Raw genomic sequence first — 21,075 nt, forward strand, 5'->3', positions numbered from 1 at the left:
AATGAAAAAACATATCCTCGGGTGAGGATTAAAAAAAAAAGCTGAAATGTTTGCAACCTACATAACTATAATCAATAGTTTAAAGTTATTCATTCATCTCTCCATCCATCTACCTGGTGAATAATCCAGCCGGGGAGGAGGGACACAGAAGGGAACAAACCCTGGCCTCAGAGAGGTTGCAACTTTACAGGGGTGGCAATGCCTGAACGAGGAATTCAAAGTGTGACGTGGCTCACAGAGGGCAAATGACCTCATCTAGATTTGCAGATTCAGAAAGATTTCTTCACCAGAGGAAGCCTTGCTCAAGGTTAACAGGGGCCAGAGAGAATGAGTGAGGTGGTCCACAAGGGAAGGTGATGAGGATGGTGGGCCAGGGCATACACGCAGGGGAAGCGGTGCTTGGTGAGGTGGAGAGGCAGGCAGAGACGGGACAGTGCCTGCTGAGGGTCCTTAACTCTATCTGCAGGGCTTTCAGCAAGGGATGACTCAATTTGTACTTTAAAGCCTTATTTTTTTAATAAAACACAGGTGAAGAAAATAAATTATGGCACAGTAAACTATTATTAGGCAATCGGTCTATAACCACCACCCAGACCAGGAAGAAAACTTTACCAACCACTTCCCAATCGTGGTCCTGTCCTCCTTCCAAAATAGGCGCTATCTTGAGAGTTATAGTAATCATCTCCTTGCTTTTGTTTTGGTTTTTCATGCAAATACACAGTTTATAACTATAAACTCATGTATTTCAACACAATTGATGGATTTCGATCCACTGACATTCTTATCCTTATTGAACCTCAAACTGTCCCACTTTGGGTTGGTCAGAGTCCCACCAAAGTCCTTTTGGCGTATCTTTCATTGCCTCCTTGTTATCTGTCAAAATCTTCCAGGATAATCTAGTATATTTCCTGCCCCACACCTGAAGTCAGCCATGTCTCTAAGAAGACCTTCTCTCTCTCTCTTTTTTTTCTTTATTGATTAAGCCAAAGACCTTCTCTTAATGGGAAATATTATTTTAATATAAGGAGTCTCAATATTACTATGTTGTTCACTGTTTCTGGGCCTCTTCAGGGGATGGAGCTAGGATATAATCACTTCCTTGCATTTACAGATGTATAAATCTATATTTATATATATAAAAGCCTAAGCAACCGGCTGACCAGCCAACTGTCCAGTAGCTAGGACATGCACTGACCACCAGGGGGCAGATGCTCAACACAGGAGCTGCCAGCTGCAGTCACTTGGCAGCGGCAGTTCTTGGGTGATGCACCCAGAACCAGAGAGGCGGGAGCCAGATTCCGGGGTGTGTCACCCAAGAAACACCCTCTCTCAATCTGGGACCCCTCGGGGGATGTTAGAGAGCCGGTTTCAGCCCAATATCCGCAGGCCAGGCCAAGGGACCCCACTGGTGCACAAATCCGTGCACTGGGCCTCTAGTACAAATATAAGTGTGTATATGTGGAATGCAAAAGAAATCAAGGAGTCAAGAATCACTTTAAATTTTTGACCTGAGAAATTCAGACTGGCATTGCCAATTATTGAAAACTGCAGGAAAAACAAGTTCAGGGAAGGTAATATAACTTTGTTTTAGACATATTACATTTGGGATGTCCATAAGTGGAGGCACCAAGTTAGCAGTTGGATATAAGAACCAGGAATTCAGCAGAGAAGTTGTGCCAGAGATAAATATGAGAGTGGTAATATGGTAAAGCCATGAGACTGGGTGGAATCACCTAGGAAAACAATTACCTGATTGTGATTTTTTTCATGAGGTTTAGTAAAGAGAACAACAAAAAGAAACATGGAGTGGTTTAACAAAAGGCAAAACTAAAACGTAAGCCTTTTCCTTCTTGAAATGGTAGTAACGTACCTGGTAAGCAACTTCTGCTCTCACTGAATTTATGAAGTCCGCATCAGTTGGATAAAGGGCACAGGCAAACATGAAATCCTGCCATACCTAGCAAACCAAATAAAAGGTGATAAAGCACTGCCATGGATTTTACCACACAGAAACAAATTCCTCAGTCTGAACTGTGGGGATTATCTTTCATGCAGATGAAAAATCAAGTTCGTCCGATGAGTGTGATCATTTGAGTCCTACTATGTGCGAGGCACTCGGGGTCCCCTGACTTCCCAGAACTGCACATAGCTGTAGGAAAACCCGAGAAGATAAAATGCAAGGGAGGCAGGAAAAACTGAGAATTCAAGTAAGGAAATAGTGAGTGTGTTGAGGGGGAAATAAAATTCTAAATGAAGCTTCCTACCCCAGCCCCTCCTTACTCCTAACTCATTCTAATTGTCACTGGGAATTTGGTATTGAGAGATGGACCAGACTATTAAAAACATACATTTCTCAGAGAGAAGGGAGGAGGGGAGAGGTGGGAAGAGATTAACCGAAGAACTTATATGCATATATGCATAGCCCATGGGCACAGACAACATAGGGTGGTGAAGGTCTGGGGTGGGGCAGGAACTTGGTGGAGGGGACAATAAGAGGAGGGGACATCTGTAATACTCTCAACAATAAAGATAAATTTAATTAAAACAGAAAAAGAAAGAAAGAAATATACATTGTTTATGAAGGAATACATTTTCATAGCCAAAAATAATTACTACATGGACATTTTAGTACTGACACCACGTAAGCTCATTCCTGGGGAGGCTGTCATGCTAAGTGGTTGAGAGCAGGGCCTCGGCTCACTGGGCCTGAGTGGGAACCTTGACTCCACCATAGCCCCACCATGTGCTGTGGGCGAGTTACTTAACCCTGCACGTGTCAGTGTCCTTCTCTGTGAAATGGGGATATAGAGCAACAACCACCACCCCATAGAATGGGCATGCAGTTCAAACAAAATAATAGATGCAGAGCACGGAGAACAATGCCTGGCACTCAATGAATATTACAGAATATTGTCACATCATCATGACCATCAGCATTATCAATATTATTATAATTACTACTCTTCTATGGAGAGCTTTAAATTTTAGAATTGTAATACTAAAACTAAAAATATATTTTCTTTGTGTAACCCTCACTAATGTAAAACATGTTGGGAGTGCTAGCACACCTTTACTTTAATTTTTTTATTTTTCTTCTCTCTAGGGCTTGTTGGTGCTCCTTAAAGTTAAAGTTTTTAAATAACTTATTTTCTTTTTTATGCATAGTCTCAAATCACAAAGAAAATGTAGATAGATGCATACTGATATAACTATTATAGAGAATGCCTATCATTCAAAAATAATTAAATAATTTGTGATACTCGCTATCAACTCTGGCTCTTGGTTCTTAAGATGCCATTTAATCTTTTGCAAAAAAAAAAAAAAAAAAAAAAAAAAGGAACATCATTCCTGACTCTGAGAAAAGAAGGGATGAGCAATATCACCCTCTCAGAATGCTGAAAAAGTAACATATCTATACTAATAAAAGGGTAATATGCTAATTAGGCCAGATGTCTTCTGGACGTCCTTCCTGACAAAGCTGGGCCCAGGAGAAGCTGCCCACCCACGGTCCCAGGCACCTGTGCCTGTGGCCAGCCTGGGCAAAGCCGGCCCCAATCCTGTGTGCCTGTGGCTGGCTGGAGGAGGAAAGCCTGGGTCCTGGGTGTAAGGCCAAGGCAGAGGTGGTTAGGGGCGATCAGGCAGGCAGAGGAAGTTAGGCGCAATCAGGAAAGCAGGCAGGCGAGCAGTTAGGAGCCAGCAGTCCCGGATTGCAAGAGGTACCGGATTAGAGAGGGTGCAAGCTAGGCTGAGGAACTGCCCCCATGCCCATGCATGAATTCCGTGCACTGGGCCTCTAGTCCTATACAATAAAAGGCTAATATACAAATTGTTCCCTTGACTGGGAGTTCGACCGGGAGTTCGGCCAGGGGGTAGGGCCGGCCGGCCAACAACCCATGGCCCCTCCCCCCCAGCTGGCCCAATCCCTTATTGGCCCCTCCCATCCCAATCAGAGACGGGGCGGCTGGCCAATCTCCTGCATCCCCTACCCCCAGCCAGCCCAGCTCGGTCGGCCCCGATCAGAATGGGCCAGCCAGACCCCACCCGTGCACAAATTCATGCACTGGGCCTCTAGTCAAAAAGAAAAGTGCTGTCAACTACTCACCATTATTCCTAGTTCATCACAGAGTTCATAGAATTCATCTCGCTCATAAATACCTCCTCCCCACACCCGAAGAGTATTCATGTTAGCATCCACAACAGACTGCAAAAGGAGTGATAACCTATAGAGAAATTTTAAAAACAAACACTAATCTGAAAACCTGGGGATGCTAAAAGAAAAGATTTTAAGAAACACATTGTGGGTAATAAACACACTTAAAATCTCTGCTAGAAAAACACATTTTAAAATGATGATGGTTTGGCCCTAGCTGGTTTGGCTCAGTGAATAGAGCATCAGCCTGCAGGCTGAAAGGTCCCAGGTTCACTTCTGGTCAAGGGCACATGCCAGGGTTGCAGGCTTGATCCCCAATGTGGGGCGTGCAGGAGGTAGCCGATGAATGATTCTCTCTCATCATTGATGTTTCTATCTCTCTCTCCCTCTCCCTTCCTCTCTAAAATCAATAAAAATTAAAAAAGAAAAGTCTAGAAATTTACGGCCACTTTGAGAGACATGCATGTACCTTCTATCTCCAGAGCAATGCCCAGAAACAAACGAAAAAGACCAATAACAGGCTAGCCCGGGACCCAGAGCACTGACTCTGAGCAAAGGTGCCCATGGGCAGGTTTACTAATTGGCCCAGCTGTGCTGAACAGCTGCCACCAAAACCAGCCAGACAGGAGAGGAGCATTTAAAAGAGAGAGACAGCTAATTATCTGGGCCTATGCCTGGAGAATAATTTCATTTTAATATAAAATTCAAAACTATATATATATATATATGTAAAAGGAAATTACTACAAGCTTGGGCAAAATTAGAGTTTAGTTACCAACCACATCTACATTCTAAACATCTAGTAATATACTGCAATGCATATTTATACATTTATAAATACGTTAACAGTGTTTATTTTTACTTCACAAGGCTTATCTTCACTATCACAAAGACAGTAGTTTACAAACCCAATTTAAAAAATTATTTTCTTATATTGTTCTATTCTCACAGCTTCAGAAAAATACTTTAATTTTTTTCCTAGATCTAAAATTTTAAAGATTGTTTTAGTTCTTTTTATTAAGATAAAAGTAAAGGAATATGCAAATATCTTAGCATGAAGAGATAAATATTTAAAAGGATGAACAAAAATATTTAAGGTTCTCTTCAAAACAGTAGCGGGGGGGGGGGGGGGGGACAAGTTTAATCATCTTTCAGAAAAATTTTTATCCTAGAATTATATATTGCCCCTCAATTCCTTCGACTGGAACTAACGAAAGTAAGAATGAGCAGCTCTTAAGCTTTGTGGCTCTGTTAATAAAAGAGAAACAAGAAAAGAAAGATGATAACTTACAAGTCAGAGGTTACTCGATCCTGGAACGAATCTGCTGGGATCCAGTTTGATCCTTTCAGAAATATGGGAAATCCATTAATTTTGAAGTAGAAACTCAGACCAGGAGAACCTTTTATGGGCTCTTGTATCAGTTCCACTGTCCTAAAAAAAACCTATTTTGAACAGAATTAAAAACGAAAACTATATTGTAGTCTTCCTCATGAAATAGACATTTGTAATTATAACAAAAAAAATGTATTTGGTAGGGGAGGCCGGGGGAAGGTCAATGGGGGGTGGGGGGGGTGGGGGGGAAGGAGACATATTTACTACTATCTGTAATACTTTAAACAATAAAATAAATTTTTTTAAAAAAGAAATGTAGCCGAAACCGGTTTGGCTCAGTGGATAGAGCGTCGGCCTGCGGACTGAAAGGTCCTAGGTTCGATTCCGGTCAAGGGCATGTACCTGGGTTGTGGGCACATCCCCAGTAGGAGATGTGCAGGAGGCGGCTGATCGATGTCTCTCTCTCATCGATGTTTCTAACTCTCTATCTCTCTCCCTTCCTCTCTGTAAAAAATCAATAAAATATATTTTAAAAAAAAAAGAAATGTATTTAAATATAACATTTCAAAAACTGATACTATTTTACAAAGTTGTGGGGGGGAGAGAGGATGAGGGTATGGAGAAATGTCCACCAGTTAAACTGCCACATCTTTGATTGAAAAACACATTCTCATTTCAGTATTGTTAAAATATGTCAAAATGTACACTTAAGATCAAAGAAATATAGCACAAGGTATTTAATAACTTAACATCTTTCCAATTATAATAGCACATTATTGATTAAGATCACTTTGTTTAATAGGCAATTTAATCCTAGCTCATTATCACATTAAACTCAATGTGTGAGAGAGCTCTGGTATGGAACTGGAGATGTAGGCAGTGTTCCAATTAAAAGACTAGACAGGAGCACATACCCCAATATCACCATTGCTACAGAAGAGGAAGCTGAGACCTCTGTCCCTGTGAAAAGCCTACCCTGGTTTCCCTCAGCTACATGAGCAGCAAGACCCTAGGTAGAGCAGATAGATGTTCTTATCCAGATCTTCATTCTTTCCCATCATAAACTGGACCAAGGAATGAGGAACATGGTTCTACACCAATAAAGGCAAGCCCTGAACCAAGATCATGCATTTCTTCTCAAATTAAAAATGTAAATGAATTAACCAATGTATTCCATGTAATAAGTGTCCACCATTCTTCCATTTTCTTGCCCTTGCCTGTATTAATATGGCAGGGAGGCACCCAGAGAAGGCGGGACCAGCCTCAGGTGACTCAAGGGACTGAGGGCGGGGCTTGAAGTGGCCAGAGGGTTTGGGGGCTGGAGCTCTGTATGGAGAGGTTCGGTTGTCAAAGCAGGGTGGCGCTGCGAGATTTCAAATCGCGCGCTGGGTTCCTAGTATTTATATAAAATAACTCATAGATTAACATGTGATAGGGGTTTTTTTTAACCTAATTTGAAATGAAAAATATTTCATTATAAGCTTTAACATTTACTCACATAAACAAAAGCACTTTGGGGTTCTTAATAATTTTTACAAATGTAAAGTAATTCTGATTCCAAAAGAATTTGAGAATCACTAATCTAGAAAATAGAACCCTTTTAATTTTTTTTATTAATGCTACACATAGTATTACTATTAAAACACATTTTCCAACATTTTTTTTTCTTTTCTGTGCAAATATTCTCATACAAAGACACCTATTTCTGTCTCCCAACTCTTACAATAACAGTTTTATAACCCAGGTCAAAGTAAACCCTAAACCACCTGACAGTGCCTCAAAGAAGAGGCAGTAATTCCAGCCACCTCTCCCTCTGGGCATTCCTTGATAGCTTAAAGGTGTTGGGTCTATGATTAGTGTCAGTAGTTCTGCATATCTCTAGGCAGTCTTGAGAGGCAACATAAAAGCCTTCCTCTATAACAGGTATTTTACTTCTGAGAAAATAATGGTCTCTCAAAGAGGATTTTTGAAAAGACTCTCAAGTAACACATACTTACAGCCAAACTGAATATATTGTCTTTTTACAAGATTAGAAATAGTTTAAACAGCCTAACAAAGTATATTAGTGCCTAAAAGTAAATATAGGTGTACATATCTAAGAACCTAAATATGTAAGTCAAGCAGTTCGAATTTCAAATTTTTTAATTTCCAATTTTTTCTACTGTTGAAGATTCTATTTCAATAAGTGAAGGTTCTAACTCACTAGATGAGTTTTCTAATTGACTTTATGATTTCATTTCTAAAATAGAAGGATTAACTTTGAAAGTACAGGATAGCTGAATGGATTTTTTAGACAGGAGTTAGGAGTTCCAGGCCAGTGTGGCTCAGTGAAATAAAAAGCATGGGCCTACAACCAAGAATACCCTACCCAACAAGACTAACATTTAAAATTGAAGAAGAAATAAAGAGCTTCTCAGACAAGAAAAAGCTGAAAGAGTTCATCACCACCAAACTAGTATTATAAGAAATGTTAAAGAAACTTCTTTAAAGAGAAGAAAAGAAAAAAGGAGAAACATAAATATGTATAACAAAATGGTAATAAATACATACTTATCAATAATCACTTTAAATATAAGCTAATTGAATACTCTAATCAAAAGACATAGGATAGCTGAATAAATAAGAAAACAAGGTCCAGCCAAAACTGGTTTGGCTCAGTGGATAGAGCATTGGCCTGCGGACTGAAAGGTCCCAGGTTCGATTCCGGTCAAGGGCATGTACCTGGGTTGCGGGCACATCCCCAGTGGGAGATGTGCAGGAGGCAGCTGATCGATGTTTCTCTCTCATCGATGTTTCTAACTCTCTATCTCTCTCCCTTCCTCTCTGTAAAAATTCAATAAAATATATTTTTAAAAAAAAGAAAAAGAAAACAAGGTCCACATATGTTCTGTCTACAAGAGACCCACTTCAAATCAAAAGGCCACAGAGCAAGTCTCAATAAATTTAGGAAGATTAAAATCTCATCAGACATCTTCTTTGACCATAATGGTATGAAAAACTAGAAATCAATTAAAAGAATAAAACTGAAAAAAACACCAACACATGGAGACTAAATAACATGTTACTAAACAATTAATAGGTTAAAAATGAGATCAGGGAAGAAATCAAAAGATACCTTGAGACAAATGAAAATGAAAACACAACACAAAATCTATGGGACACAGTGAACGCAGTCCTAAAAGGGAAATTTATAGCAATACATGCATACCTGAAGAAAAAAGAAAAATAAATAATCTAAATGTACACCTAAAGAAACTAGAAAAAGAACAAAAGACAAAGCCCAAAGTGAGTAGAAGGAAGAAAATAATAAAGATCAGAGCATAAATAAATGAAATAAAGTCTAATAAACAATTCAAAATGTCAATGAAACCAAGAGCTGTTTCTTTGAAAAGAGAATCAAGATTGATAAACCTTAAACCAGACTCATTAAGAAAAAGAGGACCCAAATAAATGAAATCAGAAATGAAAGGAGAAAAGTAACAACTGACACCACAGAAATGCAAAGGATTATAAGCAAATATTACAAACAACTACAGGCCAACAAATTGAACAACAATAGATGAAGGTGAAATACCACCACTTTGGATGGAAACACCACCACTTTGCAGTTTAGCATTCTCTTTAAAAACTGAAGCTACACACATCCTATGATTCAGCAATCCCACTTCCAGCAGAAATGCTGTGTGTACGTGGAGCACCATGTTGTTAATGCTCAGAGCAGCAATACTCAGAAGAGCCAAGGCTGGAAACTATCCAAATTGCAATAGCAGCATGTGCAATACAAGAAAATATTATACAACAGTGTAAATAAACATGGAACAGCTATACACAACAACATAGTAAATGTCACAAATATAATGTTAAGCCAAATTGGCCAGACGCAAAATAATGCATACTATATGGTTCTACATATGTAAAGTTTAAAAACAGGCAGAAACAAGCTATAGTGTTAAAAGTCAGGGGAATGGATCTTTAGGAAGGAGAGGTGGGTAGGGGGCCACTGAGGTTCTAGTAATGTAGTATTTCTTGATCAGGATGATGGTTACATAGGTGGTCATTTTGTAATCATTCATTAAGCATTTCTCCACAGTATGTACTTTTCTGTATATGCGTTATACTTCACAATAAATAAAAAATAAAAAGAAAGCTGGATCTGACACATTCCCAACAAATAAAGGCTGGAAAGAAATAAGACTAAGGGCCAGAACACAGATAATGATGGCAAGTAGCAGTCAAATTTCTTACTTGCTGAAACAGTGGCAAGTCTGAAATCATCTGAAACACTAAGAAACTTAGGACTGGTGAGAAACTGAATTCCCTCAAAGGCCCACCCTGGATGGAAACAAGGGTGAATTAAATATTCTCTCTCTAATCTATACTTTTTATCTAAATATCAAAGCAAACATTGAATCCTGAAACTTGCAAGAAACTCAGATTTTTGCATCATTCTGTTGTCTTCTTTTGGGGAGGCAAGAGATCATTCGATCCAACCTCTGACATCTCAGTCAAACAGGCAAATGAACATAAATACTATTCAAAGTTCCCACTGCAAATGAATTCTGAGATGTTCCTCAGTTACGCCACTCTAGCTCAGTGGTCGGCAAACCGCGGCTCGCGAGCCACCTGCGGCTCTTTGGCCCCGTGGCATGGGCCACGAAGTTTTAATCGCACTGTACGTGCGTGCCCGCACGTTGTATTTTGTGAAAGAGCCACACTCAAGGGGCCAGTTTGCCGACCACTGCTCCAGTATAAACAACCATGGCTGTCACATAGCCTTTCCCATGAGTAACCACTTCCTCCTCCACACCTACCCTATGACGGATGAATGAAAGAATATCAAAAATAACAACCTAAAGAATTAGCAAGCATGTCCTCAGCTTTCCTTGAAGTTAAATTATCTTATCCCTTTGTCCTCTCTTCCTTTAATCACCTTCATGGCTCTCCTCTGAACCTTCTAAATGAGCAGACTGCAAAGCTGACTAAAATGTTGTAGGAAGGTTTTAACAGGCTCAATAAAATAGCACCTTGATATTCCTACATAGTATACCATTATTGATCCTATAACATTTTTTTTAAAGAATAGTATATTGATTTTTAGAGCTAGAGGAAGGAAGAGGGAGGGGAAGGGGGGGAGGGGGACAGAGAAACATCGATCAGCTGCCTCCTGCACACTCTCTACTGGGGATCAAGCCCATGATCCAGGCATATGCTGTTGACCAGGAATAGACCTGGCAACCCCTTGGTGCACAAGACACCCAACCAACTGAGCCATGCCAACTAGTGCTCCTATACATTTTAGAAATAAGATAATTTAAAAAACCATAGCAGAGAATGATACCTCGTTTGGAACCCAAGCCTTTAAAGTATTGCTCAAATAAAAGAGATTTAATTGGGATCTATACAAGCAGGGTAGGCAGAAGGCCCAGAAAACAATTTCAAATCAAATCACATACCTATGATGTCTTACAAAACACCACCAAACCAGCCTAATGTAGCACAATCAGAAATCAATAGTTCTTTCAAAGTCAAGGTATTCTGACTCTCAGATAAAGAGATTCACAGTTTTCAATCTCAATTGGGCCCTCAATGCTGCCTCACAATCCTATAATGTTGCCTTAGCCCAGTGGTCGGCAAACTGCGGCTCGCGAGCCACATGCGGCTCTTTGGCCCCTTGAGTGTGGCTCTTCCTAAGCCTTAGGAGTACCCTAATTAAGTTAATAACAATGTACCTACCTATATAGCTTAAGTTTAAAAAATTTGGCTCTCAAAAGAAATTTCAATCGTTGTACTGTTGATATTTGGCTCTGTTGACTAATGAGTTTGCCGACCACTGCCTTAGCCCTTTCAAGCACTTGGTCCACAGTGGCTATCTCAAGCCTTCACTTTCCTCAGATTTCTAACTTGCTTCCCTCCCACCTCCCCTGCCATTACATTCAGCAGGCAACACTACATCCTAGTTCCCAGGAAAGAAAAAAGTGATCTGACCAGAAGAACTCCCTAAACTTTCTCAGGATCACTTTTTGCTCCTAAAGAAGAGTTTACAATTCCCAATATACCTTAAGTGGTCCTACAGATCTTCAAAATTACCTCTATCCACAAGCTCCATGCTTCCCTCTACATGTTATTTTACCTTTTGTCCCTATGACAAAAACTGAGCCTCTCATCTCCAAGTGAATCCATGCTCTAGGGTGGTGGTGCCATCCTCCCCCACTTATCAGGGACCTTACCCTCTCCACTCTCTCTCTAATTTTGAGCTATTTTCAGTCCTTTCCTGTCTACTGGCCCCTTCCATCAGGATTTTGTTGCACTGCTTTTCATTCTTTTAACGATGTCCTATTTTGTGTTGAAACAATTTAAACTTATAGAAAAATTGCAGTGATAGTACAAAGAACTCCTGGATGCCCTTCATGTAGAGACCCCATTCAGTTTGGTCAGTTGCCCAATGACATTGTTTATAGGGGGAAAAATTCAGGTACTGTACCCAGCTGTTACATCTCTCTAGTCTTTTTCAATGTGGAACAGTTCCTTGGTTTTCCCTTGATACTTCCAAAGATTACAGTAGATCGAAGTAGATTTGAAGACTTTCGCTAATGGAGCTCAATTTGAGACTGTCTGATGCTTCCTCACGATAGATCCAGGTTATCTCTTTGGCAGGACTAGCACAGAAGTGATGCTGGATTCCTCGTGCAGTCTGACAGGTAGATAACATGTCACTTTGTCTCATTGGTGGAGATATTAATCACTTAATCAAGATAGTGTCTGCTGGATTTCTTCACTGTATTTTTTTCTCCAATATAATTAATAAATATTTTGTTGAGAGATGCTTTGAGTCTAGATAAATGTCCCATATTCCATGCCACTTTACCCTCTAGTTTTAGTATCCATTCATAGTTCTTGCCTGAATTACTTATAACTATGATAGTTATCAAATGATTCTTATTCTAGTTCTATTGCTTCTTCTACATTTATTAGTTGGCATTCCACCTTGAGGAATAACTTTCCTTTTTCTCATTGACTTATTCACGTACCTATACTAATAAAAGCCTAGGTGGCCCTTGCGTGCGATGTCGCCACAAGATGGCCATGACAAGATGGCCACACCAGCAGCTGCTCCGCGTGGTGAGGTCTGGGGGTCCCGTGGCTCTGCGCCATGCAGCCCAGAGAAGGCTGGTCCCCATGTCTCCACCATCTTGCGCAGAGGAGGTGGGTCCCGGAGGAGGAGGTGGGTTGCAGCAGGGGAGGGCAGTTGTGGGTGATGGGGCTGGCAGGGGAGGGAAGTTGGGGGCAATTGGGCCAGCAGGGGAGGGCAGTTGGGGGCGATCGGGCCAGCAAGGGGGGCAGTTGGGGGTGATCGGGCTGGCAGGGGAGGGCAGTTGTGGGCGATCAGGCTGGCAGGGGAGCAGTTAGGGGGCGATCAGGCTGGCAGGCAAAAGTGTTAGGGGCATTCAGGCAGGCAGGCAGGCAAGCGGTTAGGAGCCAGTGGTCCCAGATTGTGAGAGGGTGCAGGCTGGGCTGAGGGACACCCCCCTCCCCCACGCACAAATTTCATGCACCGGTCACTAGTTTATTTATATCAGTGTGCTCAAGGATTGTTACTATGTTAAATGGGTTATAATCTTTTACCACTATTCTTTATTTTAATACTCAAATTCTCTCAGATTTGGCTATTGGAAGCACATTAAACTGACTCCTGTGTCCCTTTTGATCTGGGCCATCATTCTTGAGTACCTTCTTAACTTTCTAGGCAGCAATATATTCTAGGCTTCATCCCCCAAATCAGTTATTTCTCCAAAGAGCCCTGATGCCTCTTAGTAGAAAGTGGTACCCCAAAACTAAGATTTGGATGCTATCTCTGTTCATTGCTACCAGAGTGCCACTCTTTCTAGACTCTCTGGGAAGGCCTGGAGAGAGCTAGAAAATGTGTGTGTCTGTAAATACACACACACACACACACACACACACACAATTACATCTATACTTATTTCTATATCTATCTACATATACTGAAAATCATGAGTTCACACTATTAGCTCAGATTCCAATCCATTCTAGCTTTTTCCCTTTCTATATGTATTATCACCTTTCTGCATCCATGAAAAAGCTGGCTTTCAGTACTTTAATATATTTATTTGCATAGTACCCTATATGTAGCCAATCTCCTGACCCCAAATAGCCATCACTGCCACCTGACTCAGGTGTGGTTCTCACGAACCATTTTTCCAAGAGCTGCCTGTACTCACTGTCTCTACTTCCTCACCTTCAGTCATTCCTCTACCCACTGCTATCTGATTTCCATTCTGATCAATCTCTCCCAAATCTATGTCCTCAGCAATTCTATAGAGTGAGTAAATCATCATCTTGTACCTGAATTACCACCATCGTCTTCCAACTGGCCTCCCCCTCTTGTCATTCCTCCAATCTGATCTACACAATCTGTGTAAGACAAATATGATCTCTCCTTAAAACCCTTGAAAGAATTCCCATTGCCCTCAGGACAGCCTAGCTCCTGCCCATGGGTTATAAGGCCCTGCATGATCTTGCTCTACCTACCTTTACACCATTCCTTGTTCAAACTCAAACAGCCACACGACATTTCTTTCACCTCCACAAACACACACTATTTCTTTGAATCCCCAGGCCTTGATATAGTCTTATACCTCTGACTCTTTGTTGTTTGGTCAAATTCTACATATCCCTCAGGACACAGACATCACCTTCTCTGGGAATTGTCCAAGAAAGCCCCTGCTCCGTGTTTCCACAGCACTCTACATTTCTCTAGAGTGCTTGTCACACTCTATTGCAATTGTTTGTTTAATTATTTAATTTCCCAACCAAATTATTTTATTCTGATCTCAAAGTGAAACGGAAGCAGTGTCTTATGCACAACTCTAGCGCCAAAGCCTAGCAAAGGAACTGAAACGTGATAACTCTCCCTAAGTAGTTAGTGAACAAATGAGCCTCAAAAATAACAAACTCCACAGCAGCCACAGTCAAAGGGCACATTTCATAAACATGCATTAACACAAGGCATGAAGCAATACAACTTCCTTCACTCCTGTTGCTGGTCAAAGAGTAGCATTTTAATATGATGCACCCACACTAGCCTGAGTAAAGAATAATTATTTCCCACAAACAAACAAAAAACCACAGGAGTTCCCCTTCTTTCTCTGCGGTAAGTTAGAATGACTCATCCATTTTTACACTTTCATGAAGGTGACACACAACAGACTCAACATGTGAGAGAGCACAGGTCTTTGGCCAAAAGGGTTAAAATAAGAGTGAATGTTTAAGAGAGAGAGAGAGAGAGAGAGAGAGAGAGAGAGAGAGAGAGAGAGAGAGAGAATGTTTAGGCTCTTTAGGCAGCTCTACAACATTCTCCCTATATATGATATGGACACACACTCACAATGTCCAAGGAAATATAAAGGCATGATTAAAAAAGGGAAAATAGAAAATGAACTCCTGAAGGGTATATCACCAAACTTAGTATGGTACCTGACCCAGGGGAGAGGCAATATAACATGGGAGGGGTGACCAGGGTACAACCCGAGCCAACTACAAACACCAAAGGCTGATGGGCAAGGAGGAGGAAATCTAGGAAGATTAACATCGCTACTACTTCTTATATACCATCCAAGCTACCTCAGCTTTACGGACCCATTTTACACATAAGGAAATGGAATTTAAAGAACTAAAGAAGTAACCTATACTAAATACCAAAGTGCTGTTCTTCCCAATCCTTAGCGCTGTATCCCAAACCAGGCAGGAGCCAGCATTTTCTTTAGACTAAAGTTAAAATGCTCCTTTCAATACTCTCTAGCTGAGGTTATCATAAGGTTTATTCAGAGACAGGGAGGCAAAACAAGTGGTTATGTCTCCAGGAGGAAACATCTTACTGTGGTTTGTTGTTGTTGTTGTTGTTGTTGTTGTTTTAAAATATCAGTCCTGCCCTACCCGGTTTGGCTCAGTGGATAGAGCGTCGGCCTGCGGACTCAAGGGTCCCAGGTTCGATTCCGGCCAAGGGCATGTACCTGGGTTGCGGGCACATTCCCAGTAGGGCATGTGCAGGAGGCAGCTGATCGATGTTTCTAACTCTCTATCCCACTCCCTTCCTCTCTGTAAAAAAATCAATAAAATATATTTAAAAAAATAAAATAAAATATCAGTCCTGATTTATGGGGGAGGGGAGTGTGGGAAGGAAGACAGGTCCGTCTCTAGAGGCACCTTGGGAGTATTACGAGAGGACAGGGGTTGCTTTTCCCCACTGTCCTCTCTAGATAGCTCCAGTTCCAATCCTGGCTCAATTTTACGATTTCTAAAGTGACATGGAGAGACAGTTTCATGTGTAATGACCTTTAAGATGTTTTATTCTAAAAGCAAAACTCAAGTACATTGTTTTGAAGAAGGGATGCTGAAGCTCACTATTATTTTGCCTTTCCCAGTCAGAGAGGCTGAGGATGGGGAGCCCGCTGCTAGATGACACTCTGTGGTCGATGGTAAGAACGTTCATCCCCTGCTGCCAATAGACTCCCTGAATGGTAACGGCCAGTCTTACACTCCCCAGGCAAGAGACTGGAGAATGTCCTCATTGACAAAGCTAAGCAAACACACACACACACACACACACACACACACACACACACACACACACCAGCTATAGCAACTGACATGTGGGCATCACCCCATGATAAAGTTGGTTTCCACTGGAATACCTAACATTGCAGCTCAATAGGGCTTCTCATCTGCAATTCTGTGCCTTAATCTTCAGAATGGATGAACACCAAGGACAACTGAATATTCAAGAAAAGTCTCTAATGGGGACAATGAGGCCAAAACAAATAGAAGAAGTAAAGGAATATGGGGGGAGGGGGCGATGCAGAGAAAACTCCAAAAATACTACTAATAATTAACATTTTAAGAGAAATGAGAATATATTACAACCATAAAATACAAACAGTTTACAATTTTTAAAGTAAAATTTAAAACTCTTGAGAAAAATTTTAAGTGATAAAAATAAAATATCTAATTTTAAAAACTGAATATGAAATCAAGCAACTCTCCCAAAGGATAGAATTTTAAAAGTGAGATGAAATATAGAAGAAAAATCTAACAATACTGTTCAGCCCAGGAGATACAGTATCTGATTAATAGTTGTACCAGAAAAACACAACAAAGATAACAAATGAAAAATTATAAAAAATACAAGACAATTTCCAGATTGAGTTTCTATATCAGAAAAGCTCACAAGATGACTAGCACAACAATAAAAATCTACTCATTTTCAAAGTTTCAAATTTTAGGTACCAGAGATAAAGAAATCCTAAAAACTTCCAGACGCAAACAAAAACAGCTCTACATAAGAAAGCAGAAATTAAAATGTAAGTACATTTCAAAACAAAAATACTAAAAGCTCAAAGATAATGACTTCAAAAATTTGGGGGGGCCGAAACCGGTTTGGCTCAGTGGATAGAGCGTCGGCCTGCGGACTGAAAGGTCCCAGGTTCGATTCCGGTCAAGGGCATGTACCTGGGTTGCGAGCACATCCCCAGTAGGAGATGTGCAGGAGGCGGCTGATCGATGTTTCTCTCTCATCGATGTTTCTAACTCTCTATCTCTCTCCCTTCCTCTCTGTAAAAAATCAATAAAATATATATTAAAAAAAAAAAAATTTGGGGGGAAAAACGATTTCCAACTTAGCCTTCTAATAAACACGACCAACTATCAAGTACTGTGAAGATAAACTTTACATATTTGCATATTTATAAGTTTTCAAAATGTCATTTCCCACACATCCAACTTCAGGCATCTATTGAAAAAAGTGTTTCACCAAAAGTGTAAAGTCAAAAAAGAAAAGGAGAAGTATGGGTTTAACGAAAAGGGTTCCATATTTAATCCAGGAAAAAGATGAAAGAAATACCTAAAATACCTAGAAGACAGGTGACGGTGATTCCTATAATGATAATAAAAGGAAGTTCCAGGACAACAGTTAAGCAGAAGGTCCAGAGAGTAACCAAGCAAGATCCGGGAAATGAGAAAATGGCTCTAGGAGTGTTTCGAAAAATAACAAAAATTAAAAGAATAATAACAGTAATAATAAACAGTGGGGATAGATTACCTAAGGAATATGACTATATTTATTTAAAAGGTATTCAAGTATCTAAGAGTGTTTGTATATGATTGAGAGGAAAGTAAACAGAAAACAAAGAAACATGAGGTAATTATTAACTCTAAGGCAAACAGAAAGTTGCATAAGAAAGGAAATACAATTTTAGTACACCATGAGGTTCAGCTTTGAACAATATTTCCATAATATAATCATGTAAACACTGAATATTAGTTAACAAAAATACTTTGGGAGGACAGAGGAAGGCAAATGTGTATTCGTGAGCCAAGCAGGCGTCATCAGAGAATCGTGTAAGAGAGCTATAGCCTCCTCCGTTAGGTTAGAAATCAACAGATAACATACAAAGCTGAAAAATTAGAAAACACCAGTAAAAGCATGTTATTTGGGAAAATATAGGTAAACAGGCACGAGAAATAAGCAAACATTTTAAAGTATTAATTCTGAGGAGTAGGAAATAGAAATCGGAAGGGCTGGGCAAAGGATTCTATTTTTCACATAAACCTCTAGGAATATTTGAGCTTTAAAATTATATATATGTATTACTCTGATATAAAGTAATTTAAAAACACAGTAGAGCCCTGATCGGTTTGGCTCAGTGGATGGGGCGTCGGTCTGTGGACTGAAGGATCCCAGGTTCGATTCCGGTCAAGGGCATGTACCTTGGTTGTGGGCACATCCCTAGTGGGGGGTGTGCAGGAGGCAGCTGATGGATGTTTCTCTCTCATTGATGTTTCTAACTTTCTATCCCTCTTCCTTCCTCTCTAAAATCAATAAAATATATTTTTTAAAAAACAGTAGAAAAATATTTATAAGTATAATAATAATGCTAGACTTATCAAGGTGATTACTTCCTAAGTTACTATATAAATGTCTAGTCACTATGTTGTACACCTGAAACTAATGTAATAGTGTATGTCAATTATTACTGAAAAAATGTTTTAATTATTTTTAAAAATTAAATTATATAAACTTACAATTAAATAAATTATATTTTAAAACAACAATTAATATGTAAAGTCTAATTTATTTAAAAATATAAATATAATAAGTCCTCAAATGACATCATTGTGTTCAACATCATTTCACTGTTAAATACTGTAAGAACGTAACTCTTGTTTTTATCAATTAGCCTCTGGTAAAAATGGATTCATTATACATCATTTCACTTAAGTCACATAACTTAATGACAATGTTAGCAAGGACTTACTATACACACACACACACACACACACACACACACACAAGCATTTGAATGTCTATACCTGTTACCTGTGATTATCCCTGGATGGTGGGGTTACAGGAATTTTATTGGTTTCTTCTTTTCCTACAAAGATCTGTATTGTTATTTTATTAATAAATAAACTTATTTCACAAAAAATATTTCAAATATTTGCTTACCTTAGCTGATTTTTTAATTGTTAAGCCTCCATTCAGTTTAAAAAGAACTGTCATGTTGTACCCTGTCTGGTTTCCATGTCCATGAGGCCACCAAGTTTCTACAGTAATTTCCTTTTTAAGAAAAAATAAAAGTCATTCTAAGTAATCTGTGGCCTATTTTCAGCAAAATAATATGCTGATTCAGAACATTTATATCTATTTCTCATAGAAATTCCAGGTTCTAAACAATAAAAATCTCCCTCCCTATAGTAGGCCAAATTATATCAATACATAGATAATAGTTACAAGTCAACATTTTAGGAATGTAACATGGATTAATATGCCAAAAGGGAAGGGGGGAAAAAAACACAGGATAACGTGGAAATTCAGTAAACAACTCTTCCCATTTCTATTACTCAAGATTACATTTATTCTACATTCTTTAACATTTAGAATTGAACTTTGAGGCTGACTCTTGTTTTAAGCCCAAAACTAGAAATTGTTTTGAGTTCTTACTTTATCTGAACAGTTACTGAATGCTGATTTGTTCCATCCTCTTCCATTCACAATGATCAGAGGAATTTTTAAAAAGAAAAGGTAAAGTCTAGCCTACATATACCCATGAAAGATCATGGAATTAGAATTCTGCATGTAAAACAAGCACAAATACTCAAAATAATTTACAAGTACCAAAAGTAATCACTATATTTAAATATAATGCTTACAATGTATTTTGGATTTAGAATACTGAAAAAAATTAAAATACAACACACCTGGCTTCTTGAAGAAAAAAAAAGAATGCCAAGTTTAGCACATATTTTCCATCTCTAGATGTTAAAATCTGGGAAAATCATTTCATAGCTTGCACATAAAAAAAATATATGAGAGGTTAAAAGTAAAGGAGAAAAGTAAAAAAGTACATTTTTCTTTGACTCAGACCCTTCTTTCTAACCATTTCTTTTGAATAATATTGCTTTTCATCTCATGCTTCTCAGGAAGTACCATCATTCACCTTGTTAATTTTCACAGAGAGCTTAACAATCCTTTTCCCAGGCCGAAGTTCAATGCTGTATGTCCGCTGTGTTTGCAATTTAGGGATTTCTATGATCACTTGACCAGGGACTGGCTTTGAGCTGACAACATCAAAAGAAGACTCTATTTTGAGATTCCACTGCTGGGCATGGTTGTCTAAGGCATAAAAAGAAAAAGAAAAGAAAAAATGTATATATAAAATATGCTAAACATTATCCCTGCACTCCTTAGGGTTCACTGAAGAAAAGTCCAAAGCAGCCCGCAAAATAGTAAGTACTCCACAAATGCTGCCATGATACCGAAGTTCAGTGGAAATTCTCCTTTAATCTTTAGTTTAATCCTTTATCCTGGAGAAGAATAACTAAAAATATATATTTTACAGATACTCTACTCTAATAATCATAAGCCATAAAAAATGTGTAAATAGGGTACAAACAGAAAATTGCAAATGAAAAGACAGCATAAATTTTCCAAGGTTGATCTACACTTGTTCCTTTTTATAAAGTAAAAATTCTGACGGTTTTAAGCCATATAAAAAGGTATAAACTTAGATGTATTTGAAGTAATCAAACATTAAAAAATAGAGATATATTTTAAATGTAATTATCTATCCAAGGAATATTTATGAAGAACCTTCGATGTGCCATGCACTTTGCTGAGTGATGGGGATGAACTTGGCCCTACCCTCATGAGCTTAGTCTAATGGAAGTGTGATAATATTAGGATGGGAGAAGTAAAAGGTTATTCTGAGAAAATACTCACAGGAAAGAACACCTAACTTACAGAGGGTGAGGGAAAGGCCTTTATGAAAAAGCAGTATCTAGCTGAGCCCAGAAGGATGCTGTAGTTGATAAGTCCAGAGGAAAACAATTATTCTGGGCATGGCAAAAGCAAGTGTAAAGAGCCATGTAAGCGTGAGCAACTCCATAACAAAGACTAGGCAATGATGACACTGGTAAGGGAGACCAGCACGACTAAGGAGGCGAGCAGGATTCAGCTTATGCTGGGTCCTATGAGGAGTCTGGCAACCTCACACTAGATCAATGGGAAGCCATTGAA

General features: G+C 39.3%; 1 protein-coding gene across 2 annotated transcripts in view; it reads right to left on the minus strand.

The window, feature by feature from the left end:
- MANBA (mannosidase beta) overlaps positions 1-21,075 on the minus strand; it is a 105,848-nt gene that overhangs the window by 43,802 nt on the left and 40,971 nt on the right. For both annotated transcript variants that reach the window (XM_036340974.1, XM_036340964.1), the window contains exons 6-10: positions 19,997-20,172; positions 19,006-19,116; positions 5,442-5,593; positions 4,103-4,220; positions 1,871-1,957 (exon numbers count right to left, since the gene is read on the minus strand). In XM_036340974.1, coding sequence (XP_036196867.1) covers positions 1,871-1,957; positions 4,103-4,220; positions 5,442-5,593; positions 19,006-19,116; positions 19,997-20,172 — 644 coding nt within the window. The remainder of the gene's footprint in view (positions 1-1,870; positions 1,958-4,102; positions 4,221-5,441; positions 5,594-19,005; positions 19,117-19,996; positions 20,173-21,075) is intronic.

The sequence above is a fragment of the Myotis myotis genome, unplaced genomic scaffold (genome assembly GCF_014108235.1).
Source record: "Myotis myotis isolate mMyoMyo1 unplaced genomic scaffold, mMyoMyo1.p scaffold_m19_p_1, whole genome shotgun sequence".
Taxonomy (NCBI): domain Eukaryota; kingdom Metazoa; phylum Chordata; class Mammalia; order Chiroptera; family Vespertilionidae; genus Myotis; species Myotis myotis.